General features: G+C 39.9%; 1 protein-coding gene across 2 annotated transcripts in view; it reads right to left on the bottom strand.

Moving 5' to 3' along the window:
- The window catches only part of si:dkey-237i9.1 (SEC14-like protein 5), a 29,134-nt gene extending 16,601 nt beyond the window's left edge, over window positions 1–12,533 (bottom strand). The window contains exons 1-7 of one of the 2 annotated variants that reach the window (XM_048609567.1): window positions 12,259–12,533; window positions 10,932–11,001; window positions 6,143–6,292; window positions 5,368–5,499; window positions 4,785–4,913; window positions 3,563–3,803; window positions 2,740–2,852 (exon numbers count right to left, since the gene is read on the bottom strand). In XM_048609567.1, the coding sequence (XP_048465524.1) occupies window positions 2,740–2,852; window positions 3,563–3,803; window positions 4,785–4,913; window positions 5,368–5,499; window positions 6,143–6,292; window positions 10,932–10,994 (828 nt within the window). In that variant the 5' untranslated portion in view covers window positions 10,995–11,001; window positions 12,259–12,533. Of the gene's footprint in view, window positions 1–2,739; window positions 2,853–3,562; window positions 3,804–4,784; window positions 4,914–5,367; window positions 5,500–6,142; window positions 6,293–10,931; window positions 11,002–12,144 lie in introns of both variants that reach the window. The other variant, XM_048609568.1, reaches the window with a different exon arrangement.
- Between the last annotated feature and the right edge of the window lie 396 nt (window positions 12,534–12,929).

Here is a 12,929-nt window from a genome sequence, read left to right on the forward strand (position 1 = left end):
ACTTTGAAAGTACAGCACACTTGAAATCCAGAATGTGCTGCAAAATGTTATTTGTTTCAAATCAGTGACTCTGAGGCAAGGCCACAGAATAGACAAGTTTCAACTCCCTCCTGATTTTAAATAGTTCAGAAGCTACTTACCCTACCCAGTGAAATTCTTGTAATGTTCAACGGAACAAATTACTCAAATGACACATCAAACACATGCAAATCATTGAAACACGCATGTATGTGCTCCTGACTGCTTGTGCATTTAGATGCGTGTATCAGGTTTTGAAGCTGTGTTTAATGATTGAGTGCAAGTTTTCCTGAATGAATGTGTGTTCAATAGATGATCTTCAGGAAGAGGTTCTAATAAATGGGTCTATGTCCTCCTAATGATCAGTAAGTGAGAGACTAAGATAAAAAAGAGACTGTTATTGACACAGCGGACACAGTGTAAGGATGTCCATCCAAGCCATTAACTTTTATCCAATGAGACAATAAGACAAACACATTTAGAGAATTAAAGCTAAGGCTGTTCTGCTAAGAGGTTTAAGGCAACATATCAGATGTTGACTAGAGGACACAGCAACAGTTGAATTTGAATCCATCTTCCAAATATTACACACTAACTCTACTAGGCAATACTAAACTCTGACTCGCGCTGACATGCAGCAAATGCACACACAGAAAATATTACCTTTTCTGGCTTCCAATCACCTGCCTCAGACTATAAGGAGCACAGAGAAAGACATGACTTAAGGTGTGGTATTTTGACTGAGATGAAGATAGAATTTCAAAATTAATTCACACATGTCATTGCTCAGTGTTAATAAAGCAATCCATTGGTGTACATGTATTGAACATCTGGCTTTAGGATGTCTCTTCCTAAAATGAACCAGGTAAACCAGGTAAATGTTCAAGGTAATGTGTCAAAATTCCAAATATTCAGGTACCTAATAAGGATCTTAACCATTCATCAACTTTCTTTTTTCTTTCATAAAACAAAGAGCTGTGGATGTTGGATCTGAAAAAGGATCACTGGACTCGAAATGTTAACTCTGATTCTCTCCACCGGTGTTGCCTGACCTGCTGGGTTTCTGCAGCAATTTCTGTTTTTGTTTCATTTATTTTTCCATCTATTTTAAAATCCAAAGACTGTTTCTGAACCTGGATTTAAGTGGTTAAACTTCAATATATCGCCATATTGTCCTGATTTAGGCTCAGCAAAGACCTTTGCACCATGGTGACAACGACCGATACATTTATCCTGCCATTTCTACATCGTGGCTCTATCTCTAAGGAAGATTAGGGGCACACTACTGGAATGTATTTTCCAGTCAACCAAGATTCAGGACGCATTCTGTCTATGTGTGAGCTATCCTAGAGTTCCTGGCTCCACTGTATCCATGTTAAATGTCCAGAGCCATGCTACCTACATGTATATGTCCAGAGCCAATTTCAATATTACCTTAGCTATCCAAACCCTATATATGTGTGTGAGATACTCTAGAACCATTCTTTTCAGTATACTTGATATGGTAGAAAGTAAAAAAAATTAAATCACACTCTTTTTAATAATTGCACAACATCCAAATGCCCTTAATAGTCAACAAAATATTTATGAAGACTAGTCACTGTTCCACTGTAGGAATTGTGGCAGTCAATGTGCATATAAACAAACTAAAAGCAGCAATAGGCCATTCAGTTCCTTTAGCCTGCTCCACCATTCAGTAAATCATGTCTGATCTGATTGTGACTTCAACCCCACATTTCTATCTAGCCCTGATTACATTTGTCTCCTTTGTTAGTCAAGATCTGCCTCTCTTAAAAATATTCCATGATCCTGTCTCCACCACTGTGTGGGGAAGAGAATTCCAAAGAGTAATGACCCTCTGAGAAAGAAAATTACCTTATCTCCATTTTAAATGAGAGACCCCTTATTTTTAAACTAAATTCTCTAGTTCCTGTTAACACCCTTTTGATAATTGCCTAGTTAAGTCACCTCAGGATCTTACATGTTTCCATAAGATCACCTTTCATTCTTAAAAAATCCAGATGCCACAAATACAATGAACTGATTTTCTAGATTAAAGGTGTATCCACTGGAACTATGCACTAGGAATCCTGGAGATACTGGACATATTTTGTCTAAGAAAACATAAGTTTCTGGCAAATAGGCATGATTCTGTCAGGAGACAATGACTAGTGGGAATCCTGTTGTTTGTTCTTTTCACAAGAGTAATGGTATGTCTTCTGATAATATAATAAAGTTTGCTGCTGACACTATGGTATGTGTTCAGGTGCTCAGTATAAAAGGGAATGAATTCAAAGAGAACAGACTAATTAAGGGGAAGGATTATGGAATAGTGAAGTTTTAACATAAATAAATAGTGTATTACTGATTTACAACAAAATAGGAAAGTGCAATCACGTAAACAATATCCAGGTCCCAGCTGCAAAAGGTTTGAAAAGAAAATAATGTGTGGGCGATGATTCATAACTCACTGGAATATCTAAAGAGGAGAATGTAAATCTTAGTGTGGATGATCATCAATGAGGTTATGCTTCAGGAAACCTGACTATCTGTTTTAACTCACTTGTGAGGTCACTTTTTAATTGCAGCATCCATGTCCTCCAGCTCAAAATTTTCAAGACGTAAGGAAATGCTCACTGTTCAACTAATGTTTGACTTGTTTAATTGGATTAACTTGTGTTGAGCACAGATAGTTTTAACCTTGTCCTGCCCATCACATACCTTGCCCTTGTGTGTTTCTTGGAGCCACTGTCGAAGCTGGATCAGGCAGCTCTCTTGCATGGGGGTCAATTGCCCCAGGTACCGTTCAATGTAATCAGCATCGAGTTTGTCAGCTAAAAAACATGGATAAATCCAATGTTGACTGTTGTCACTAAAGAACTCAATAGACAATATCATTCATTCAGTTCTATGCACTAAAAAAAATTGTGTCTCATCTCTGTATCCCTTTTAAATAGCAAAAACGATTCCAAAGTAAGAAGCTATTTTGCAAAGTTTAAATCTTAAAATCTTTAAACTGGTCATTTCACCTGAGTTTTCTCCTATTTCGTTTTCTATCTGCTGATTGTATTGTAAAATTCCTTGGAGTGCTTTGGCAAAGGAAAGTAATTTTCCAAACCTTGGAAAGCAAGCAGAGGAGTGGGACTACTTGGATCACTCTTTCATTGATTCATCAAAGACATGATAGGCCATATCTCAGTCTACAAAGTTTAAATCAAACTGAGCGTCTGGTTGACTGATGTTTTTAAGAATACTGACATACACAAACACAAGGGCCTACTGCCAATGTACATCACTGCCACTATGATAGATTAGTCTCACTCAATGATCCAGGGTTTTGCAAAACCATTAACAACTTATATATTTTAATGGGATCACCCAATAGTTGAAACCCGTTCAAAGTTGCAAAGATAAAGTTTGCTCCTTTGTTCTTTAATATTGCTGGTGGTTCTCTGTACACATTAAACTGTTATGATTTTGTGTCATTGAAAAAAATATCTTCATGGGAAGTGAAAAACATCGTACTCTGAGTGCAGAAACCTACCATCTGATGTTGTGGGCAATGTTTCCTGCCCACACAAGTTGGTCAATGGTTCTTTGGTACTGCTATGTGCCAGGAGCTCCGATGACTCCACCCTGAGATCTGGCAATGGTGCTATTGCTGGTCGGCTGTTCTCTGGCATTGTTTCTGTTGTAGCAACTGTCGCACGAGGAGTCCAGCGGGGAATGTGTTTGATACCCTGTGTGGTCAGCTCATTCAGGTAGTGTTCAATAACTTCCTTACCCTGAAATGTGACAGAATTGGTTATAAATACGGTGTCTTACACTTCATAAAGATTTTGACTAGCAGCACTAAAGAACTTTGGGCAACAACCACTCAGCACAGAAACAAAAGTAAATATTTTCCACATAGCTGCTCACTAATTTACAAACAGCTAAATTGTCATCTTCACCCAGAGAATAGGCCTTCATCAAGCATTCATGTCCAGCTCCTGGATTTGAGCCTCCAATCTAGGCTGCAGTACTGAGAAGATGCTGCATTGTTGGAGCTGCTGTCTTTCAAGCGAGATGTGAAACCAAGGCCTCAAGTGCCCTCTCAGGTGGATGTAAAATATCTCACGGTCACAGTTTTTAAACAAACAGTGGGGCTCTCACTGGTATGTTTGATGACATTTATGCCACAAGCAGCACTACTTACTGGTCATCCACTTATTTATTGTTCGTGGTATTTTGTTGTACCCAAGGTCAAAGAAAAGCAGGGTCAAATTCAGCTATATTGCCCCTGTATCTGAATAACTTGCCATTTAGGCTCGCTCATGAGAAGTGGGCACTGAGTGCGATGCCCAAACGTTGCTGTCATATGTACAGTGTATCCTGAATGCAATGCACCAGACTGGACTTGGCCAGTTAAATCCTATCGAATGGTCTAAGGGGTGGAGATGACCTGCTGATTTAAAGGTTTGGCTGAAGTCTGCTCCTCAGAGGAATTGAGCAAGTTGAATGACTTGAAGAGAACTAAACTGCTGGAAGACAGACAAATCATGCTGCTGGAACCTGAACTGAATACACATCAAATCTATTTCAAAAAAGCCAGTACAGACAGAAGATATCCATCAGAGGATTAGGGCTACATTTGAGGCTAGATTCGGTAATGTACTGTCTGTCTATAATCATGTCAGCCCTCAGCTTCCTGCCCTCCATACACCACCCCTCCTCCCCCCACCTCAGTCACTGAAGACAGAGGAAAGAATAGGAAAGTCTCCTACCCTTTTGATGTTGGCAGTGTACTGTCTCATTGCAATCTTTTCCACTGTACTTTCAAACCCAAAGAAAGATCTGATGTCCAGTGATGCAGACTGCTCAAAGCAAGTCCATTCCTCATTGTCAGGGTGAGCCTGGATAAGAGAAATCAACATCAACACACTTAAAATTAATATCCACAGAAATTCTCCACTCAGCACCAACATTAGTCCAGCTGCCTATCAACATAAAATACTGCTGGTTTCAATGCATGGAAATAGTAAATGCAAACACTGTCCAGACAATATGCAGACAGACTTTAGGCAGATTGAACAAACTGTAACCAACTAAATAGGAAACCAATAGAAAGTATGATTACTGTACAAAATACAGTCACTTAATAGAACACCTTTAATGCAAGTAAACACCCCAAGATGCTTCACAGGAGCAAAATGAATATAGAACAAAATTTGACACTGAGCTAAGGAATTCTTAGGACCGGATTTTAAAGAGAGGAGCAGCACTCAGAGAAGGAGAAAGTGATGGAGGTGTGCAAAGATTTAGGATTTTAAAATGCATGACTCTTAAATGCTAGACTCTGCAACTCACCCTGTAACTGCAGATCTCATTAACAATGACCCTGTTAGAAAATGTCTCATTGTGTGCTTCGATCAGTAGGGTGCGCTCCTTCCAGTTCACTGTGTTCTTCTGTATGAAGGAGACATATTCCACTCCTGCCATCTGCAAAGGCCACAGATGGTACATCATAGTCAGACAAGGGAGTATGACCAGAGTTATTTCAACTAGTTTCATTACCAAGAACAGAAACAAGTCGCAGAAAAGCTCAGAAAAATCAAACTATTTTCCAACAAAGCACAATGTTTCACCAGTCCAATGTTTCCCAACCGTACCCAACATGGGTCATAGAATCATAGAATGATGTAGCAGACAAGGAGACGATTCAGCTTATCATGCCTGTGTTTTCTCTTTGAAAGCATCATTGAATCAGACCCATCCTATCACAAATTTATTTTTATGAAGAAAGTTCTCTTTGAAAGTTGCTCTGCTTTTATTTCCCTTTCAGGCAATGCATTCCAGATCAGAACAACCTTCTGCATGGAAATAAAGGTTTGTTACTCTCAAGCTAATACAGGTTTAATGTTCCCAACCTAAATCAGTCACTCCCAACCCAGCAAAGGTCCAATATTTCCAGCTCAGCCCAGGCCCACCACTTTCTTCTCCACCAGTGATCTGATTAATCCCAGGCCAGGTCAGGCAGACATAGCACTGATGCTGCTGTTCATGTATGAAGTGTTCTTTATGAAGGATTTTCTATAAGATCAGGATTTAGTGATCACACAAATTGGTAATAACATTCAGTCACCTTCTTCAATAGCCTTGGTGCATCCACATTAAGCTTGCAGCTTCTCTCCACAATGTGTAGTGATTCGTCTTCACTCTTGTACTCACTGAGTTTCTCACTACCCAGGAAAACTGGGATCAATGGACACGTCGGGAATCTCTTCTCATAAGCCTGGAATAGGAAGTTAATTCTTCAGAGAGCAAGCAAATAATCAGAATTTAACCCTCTGATTTCCTTGTTACTAATCATCAAATCAACACTCAATACTCTCAGTAGCTGGTAAAAAGACCAAATTCCCACAGTTTCACTGTTGTGTGTCAGTTGTTTGTTTGTTTTTACCACTTCCTCCAGTGAAGGCTATCCATCTTGCTGGGGTGCAGATCAACAGCGAGCAGTGACTGTAACCAAACCCTTACCAATCTTCTTATGTTTGACGTTGGGCCATACTGATTTTTTTTTTGGTATTTTCAAGGTATTGTGACAATGGTGTTCCCATTGGGAATTTCCTTTAATATGTGAATTAAGTGGTGTGGATGAGCAATGGAGGGATGGCAGTTAGTCTGTGATGCCCTGTAGTAGGTATTCTGTATCCACCTGGAAGTATCTTCTCAATATTTACAAGCTGAGATTAGGCAATGCTTTGATTTTAAAATTCTCCTCCTTATTTTAAAATCTTTCCATGGCCTCACCTTTACTTATCTCTGTCGTCTGTTGCAGCCTCTTAACCCCCAAGAGATGTGCACTGTTCATATTTTGGCCTCTTTCACATGTCTGATTTTAATTGCTCAACCATTGCTGGCCGTGCTTTCAGTTACCTGGAGTTTACCCTCTGAACATTCTTCCTAAACCTCCCTGCCTTTCTTTCCTCCTTTAAAATGTTCCTAAGGCCTACCTCTTTGTCCATACTTCTGGTCACCCGTCCTAATGTCTCCTTATTTGATCCAATGTCCAACTTTGGCAATGTTTCTGTGAAGAACACTTTACTATCTTAAAGGTGTTGTGTAAATACAAGTTACTGCCCTTCTACACTTTTCAAGAAAGGCTACATCACAGTCCTACGGGGAGGGTACTCTGGAGAAACAAGCAGGGTCACCTTATTCAGCAGCATCTTCACTTTTGCCAGCCATCAAATGGAGAAGGGTGTGATCCTCCTCCACCTCTTGGCCATTTCCCTTCTTTCAAATTTATTGAACCAACTCACTCGGTGCTGTCAGGGACAATTAATACCCCAAGATCTTTGTAAAGGCCTTTGTCATTGCTACCAAAATTTTTACCTCCATCTTCTGCCATTTATCTATAAATGTCTATGTCATGTTTAATTAATTATATATCAGAAGTATTTTAGCTTTCCATTGGCCTAGCAGTCACTGAATGAGAACATTGATTTAGGTTACGATATGGGCCACAATATGTAGTTGACGACCAAAAATTAGGGACTAATCCCCAATCAGAAATTTGATGCCTATTGCGGTGAATGCAAATCAAATTCTATGAGCAGGTGACTGCATCTTTATTTGACTGGGTGACTATGATCTCTTCACTGGATGATGAATGTGGATACCAACTTTTTAGATTTTTTTACGAACGTGATGCTATTTAAAAACAAAACACTGCTTTGTTAGAAACTATCAATGATTAGGCAATGTGCTGGCATACCTCATAAATTTATCCTAACTTGTATCTACATGTGACACAGAACGGCTTGTGTCTGCATGTGCTAGAGAGAAAAACACAGAGAGGCGCATAAGGCAGTCCTTTTACATTCACATTGTCAGGATAATCTATGCTGGCAGGCTGCCTATTCATTAACAGCTACTAAAAGAGGAGTGTTTGCTTTATTTAACTCACGCTATGAAAGACAGAAATATAAAAACATACCTTATGGGTATGAGGGAGTAGGGATAAGACAGACAGACACAGCTAATCCTTATTATTACTGAGAGAAAGCAAATGAAAGCAGTGATCGCCATCTGTATGTGTGAAAGAGACATGGACAAAATACAATGTATTATTTCATAAATATGTTCCTTCCACAGCAGTGTTAATATCAGCTCGTAACCTCTCAACAAGCCTGTGGACAAATCCAGTTTTTCAGGGCTCAGAAAATGTTACCATAAAAGTGAAGGAAGAGATGTTTGAGATTCTCCTAACCAGTTTACAAGTGTGGAGAAAGCTAGTAGATTCCTGCTGTCATACTCTCATATCCTCTCCTCTCTTAAACAAGAGGATCTCAGATAATAGGTTCCCTGTGTAAAGTGCAGCAGGCACATCTGTTCTGTAGGATGACAGAAGAAGCACATGGCTGTGCTCACAATAGGTTGCTGTGCAATGTTTGTATATTCTGGGACACAGAGTGGCACTGCTGGCTCTGATTGTTCATTTGGAATAGGTGCCTTGAAAATATTTCCCTCTAGAATTGTTTAGGTACATCCAGAACATTCCTATAACCTGCAAAAGAGGGCATTTCTTCATGTATCACTCAGTTGGGACCAAGCAGGCATTCACCCTGGGAATAGCTTAACCAAAGCTAAGTTTACCCTCAACCAATTTCCATTCAGTTTCTAACAGGTCTGACTGCAGATTGTTGTCAGTGTGACTCAGTACCAAACTCAGCAGTGCATTCACACACTAGGGTTATTAGGTTAGGTCCACATACTGATGGGAAAGTTGATTGAAATTTGTAACTATTCTGATTTTCATGTGTTCCACATCACAGGACTGTTGCTGGGCCAAGCTCAAAAATCCTGGCTGCTGGCATCAAGGGTTCAGTACAGAATCAGAATGTACTATGTAAAAGCATACTTTAACAATCAATATTTACTGAAGATTGATAACTTCCACACCCTTTTCCTCTCGTTCTTAAAATATTTTACTTACATGTTATCTTGATCACAAAATTAAGGTTGCTATAAGGAAGCATTACTGAATGACAATCTGAGAGAGTTCAGGTAAATATTAGTAGAGAAATAATGAGAGATACAGGACACTAGAGAGGTGAGCTTACTGAGTTACAGTGTGAGGAAGCTAGATTAGTATCAGTAGAGAGGGTCAGTGACACAGGACACTGGAGATGTGTGGTTACTGTGTGACAATGTGCAGGAGGTGGATCAACATTAGTAGAGATACAGTCAGTGATACAGGGTCTGGTAGAGTGTGAAGAAATTGGAAAAATGGAAGAAAAACAGTACCTTGCCTTTAATATGTCAGGTAACATTTTCTTTCATTCAAAGGGAAAGAAAAAAAATGAATCTATGTAGCACCATTCAGAACCTTAGGATTCCCAAAGTGTTTCAGAGCCAATTAAGTACTTTTGAACTGTTCTAATGTAAGAAGCATGTAAGGTAAAGTGTGTGATTTTTACAGTTAGAGACAGCAAGTATTGAAAAGCATTATTATTTTTCTTTTGGTTCAGGAGAATTCAAGAATTGTCTTTTGTTTAGGAAAAGCCAATAGATTGGAAAGTTTTTGTTGGCAGTTTACAGAAGACCAAGCTGAGGTTAGATGTAAGAGCAGTTTCTCCTGGAGAAATAAGGTAGTTCAGCACGGTTAGGAAATAGATTACCTCAGTGTTAGAGTTTTAATTTTAAAATTCCAGACCAGAAATGTATGGTTGGAAGCTTGAATGGGTTCTTTGAACATAAAAAGGTTTATGCTCAGTTGTGTGAATGATCAAGGAGAAGGCTATTAAACTCTTAAAACTGGGAACTGAAAGAAACAGTTAAGTGAAACCTATAAATGGGATAGTAAAGGGAACTCTCTTTGATATTTAAGCATAAAAATGATGGTGGTGAGCTAAATGGGATTTTTGTCCTGAAGAGTGTTTTAAAATCATTCAAATTTTATTACATGTAAATAGCTTGAATTGTTCTATTTTATCTTCATTTCTTATGTGTAATAAACTAATGTTTTATTGTTAAAATCAAATCTGCAGCATTGAATGCCATTTTTCACTGAAAAACTACCACAATAATTAAAACAAAATATGATCTGTCAAGCCAGATTTCAAACTGACTTGTCCAGTAGTAACATCAGCAGGGATCATAACAAATATCACAGCCAATCTATGCACAGCAAGTTCCCACAAACAGCAACGTGATAATGACTGGGTAATTTGTTTGTGCACTGTTGAATGAAGGATAACTAAGGGCCCTAAGACACCAGGGACAACTGCCCTGCTCATCATTAAAATAGTACCATAGGATCTTTTTCATTCAAATAAAATAAAGAACTGTGGATGCTGGAGATGTGAAACAAAAACAAAAATTGCTGGAGAAACTCAGCAGGTCTGGCAGCATCTGTAAGAAGAAAGCAGAGTTAATGTTCAAGTCTGGACTCAGAATGTTAACTTTTTTTTATTCATCTAGGAAGGTAAACAGGGCCTCAGTTTAATATCTCATCTGAATGATAGCACCTTTTGCAGGATAATTCTCCCTTAAATTGCAGTGGAATGTCAGACTAGATTTCTCTGTTTAAGTCTCTTGAATTTACCAAAGCTGACTCAAACACAATAATTCTATTCATTGAACTATGGCTGACACATTAAATGAGCTGTGGAATAAGTTAACTGTGAAAGACATTGATAGTGAGGGTTGCAGAGACAATTCCTGTAATGCAACAAAAATCAGAAAATATAATTCAGCTTATCAATTACAGTAAAAGAGCTTGTTGGACAAATGGCCTTTACTTATATTTTCAACTTCACTGAGCTAACAAGAACCTGTAAATTCCTACGTACAGCAAGTGTTTTGGTAAACTAATTGCAGAGTGTGTACCCCAGGTCACCTGATGTAATTAAACATTACTAACTCACCGCCATCACCATTTCAAATGTGTACTTGTAGACCCGCACTGGAGACTGATATTTCTGCACCATCTTCTCTCTGCAATTTCAAACAAATCCATCACTACACAAATATAGACTGAGTCAAATTCATCATTGCTTGCATTGACTAATATTCTTACATATCATATGGCTGCTTTCAAGTTGGCTGACACCTTTTCTTCCCAAGACTAAAGCAACTGAAGCTAACCCTGGTAGACATGCAGAATCACACAAAAGCCTGGGCAAATTGCATCTATAGTGTTACAGTCAGCTCTGTGAGCACCAAGACAACATAACAGGACTGTCAACCCAGTGAGGTGATGCAGAGAGACAGGGATTATCATCACCTTTTAAACACAGTAAAATGAAGTCCCAATTTAGAAAAAAAGATTTATGTAAATGGTCTTAAGTCTTATCCTGAAATGTGTTGCCAGGCACCCCAGCATGAACTGGTGACCTTGGGCACAGTGAGTAGGAAATACTTTTGTAGATTTTTATTCAACTCACCACTCACAGCAAATAACTTCAGTGTTTTTACATCTTACATTTAATTAAATTTTGTGGAACATGGAGTATTTCCAAGAAAGGCAACCAGGATAAATTTGCAATTAAAGGACCAATCAAAAGCTCCACTCCTGAAATTTTAAGCTTATACTAAATTCAACCATATTTTGTTTTCCATTAAATTTGTTTTTTCTTTAGAATTGGAATCAGTAATGAGACCCGTGGGCAGGACCTTCCCTTGAGCAGGGCCCTCACCTGGATTAGGACCTTCACCTCAGCAGGACCCTCACCTGGACAGGACCCTCACCTGAACAGGACCCTCACCTCAGCAGGACCCTCACCTGGACAGGACCCTCACCTCAGCAGGACCCTCACCTGGACAGGACCCTCACCTGGACAGGACCCTAGCCTGAGAATGACTTTCCCCAAGCAGGATCTTCACCTGGTCAGGGCCCTTACCTGGACAGGACTCTCCCCTGGACAGCGTCCTCACCTGCAGCAAGCTAAAGGAGAACACAAACAGAGAATTCGGCCTCGAAGATTCCAATCCAAGAATCATTCATGGAGCTCTGTGGGGAGCTCGGCATTACCATTCTGCATTCCTCGGCGGAGTCAGCGGGCTGGTACATGCAAGAGATCTTTTGCGTTTCATTCTCTGGATGGTTTATTTTAAACTCTGATTGCGTAAAGGCCTCACCTGAACGGGAATCAAACTTTACTAAGTTGCCCGGCTCATCAGTCTCTCTGAATGCTTGGAAAGTTTGTCTCAATATCGCAGTTCGAACCAAAGGTTATTGAGCTGAAGGTCTACCTTGCTTCTCTATCTGTAGATGCTGCCTGTCACGCTAAGTGTTTCCAACATTTTCTGATTCTATATTCCCATTTTCTTGTTGCCTTCAATTCGATGCCCAGTGTCCCCAAACGCCCCCGTCTCACAACTTTTCCATTCCGAAGGCTCCAAAAGTCCTAAATAGTTTCCACTTGGAACCTCGGTCTTCGATCCACTTCATGTCGGCTGAAACAAATGTATCAAAGATTTCAATGTAACACGGGGCTGCGATCGGAGACAACTTAGCGCTCGCTTCGGGAACCTGCCACATATCCGGGGAAAAGAACAGCCGGCGAGTCTTTACTTGAGTCGAGCGATTAGCTCCGCCCTCAGGCAAGCTGTCGAGAGCTGATATTGGGTGGTGAGTGAGCTAAACTCGAACAGCGAGTAAGCGTGTGTGTGTGTTTGTGAAGCGAAACTCAGTGCACCGGCACGGAATGCAAAGAAGCGCAGCGCCGAGCCTGATTTAAAGTTCGTTGTTTCATTACCTGAACCCTCTCAAAGGTCACTTCCGAACCAGCCAGCTGCTGTTCTGTGAAACGGCAGACAAATGCTCACAGCATTTAGACCTCGCCGCTTTCCTCGAGCACGGCTGTTGTTACTCGCACAAAGTCAGGGAGAGTACATGCTCGCCTCTAAAATGTCCACTAACG

The sequence above is a fragment of the Rhincodon typus genome, chromosome 21, assembly GCF_021869965.1.
Source record: "Rhincodon typus isolate 14 chromosome 21, sRhiTyp1.1, whole genome shotgun sequence".
Lineage (NCBI taxonomy): Eukaryota > Metazoa > Chordata > Chondrichthyes > Orectolobiformes > Rhincodontidae > Rhincodon > Rhincodon typus.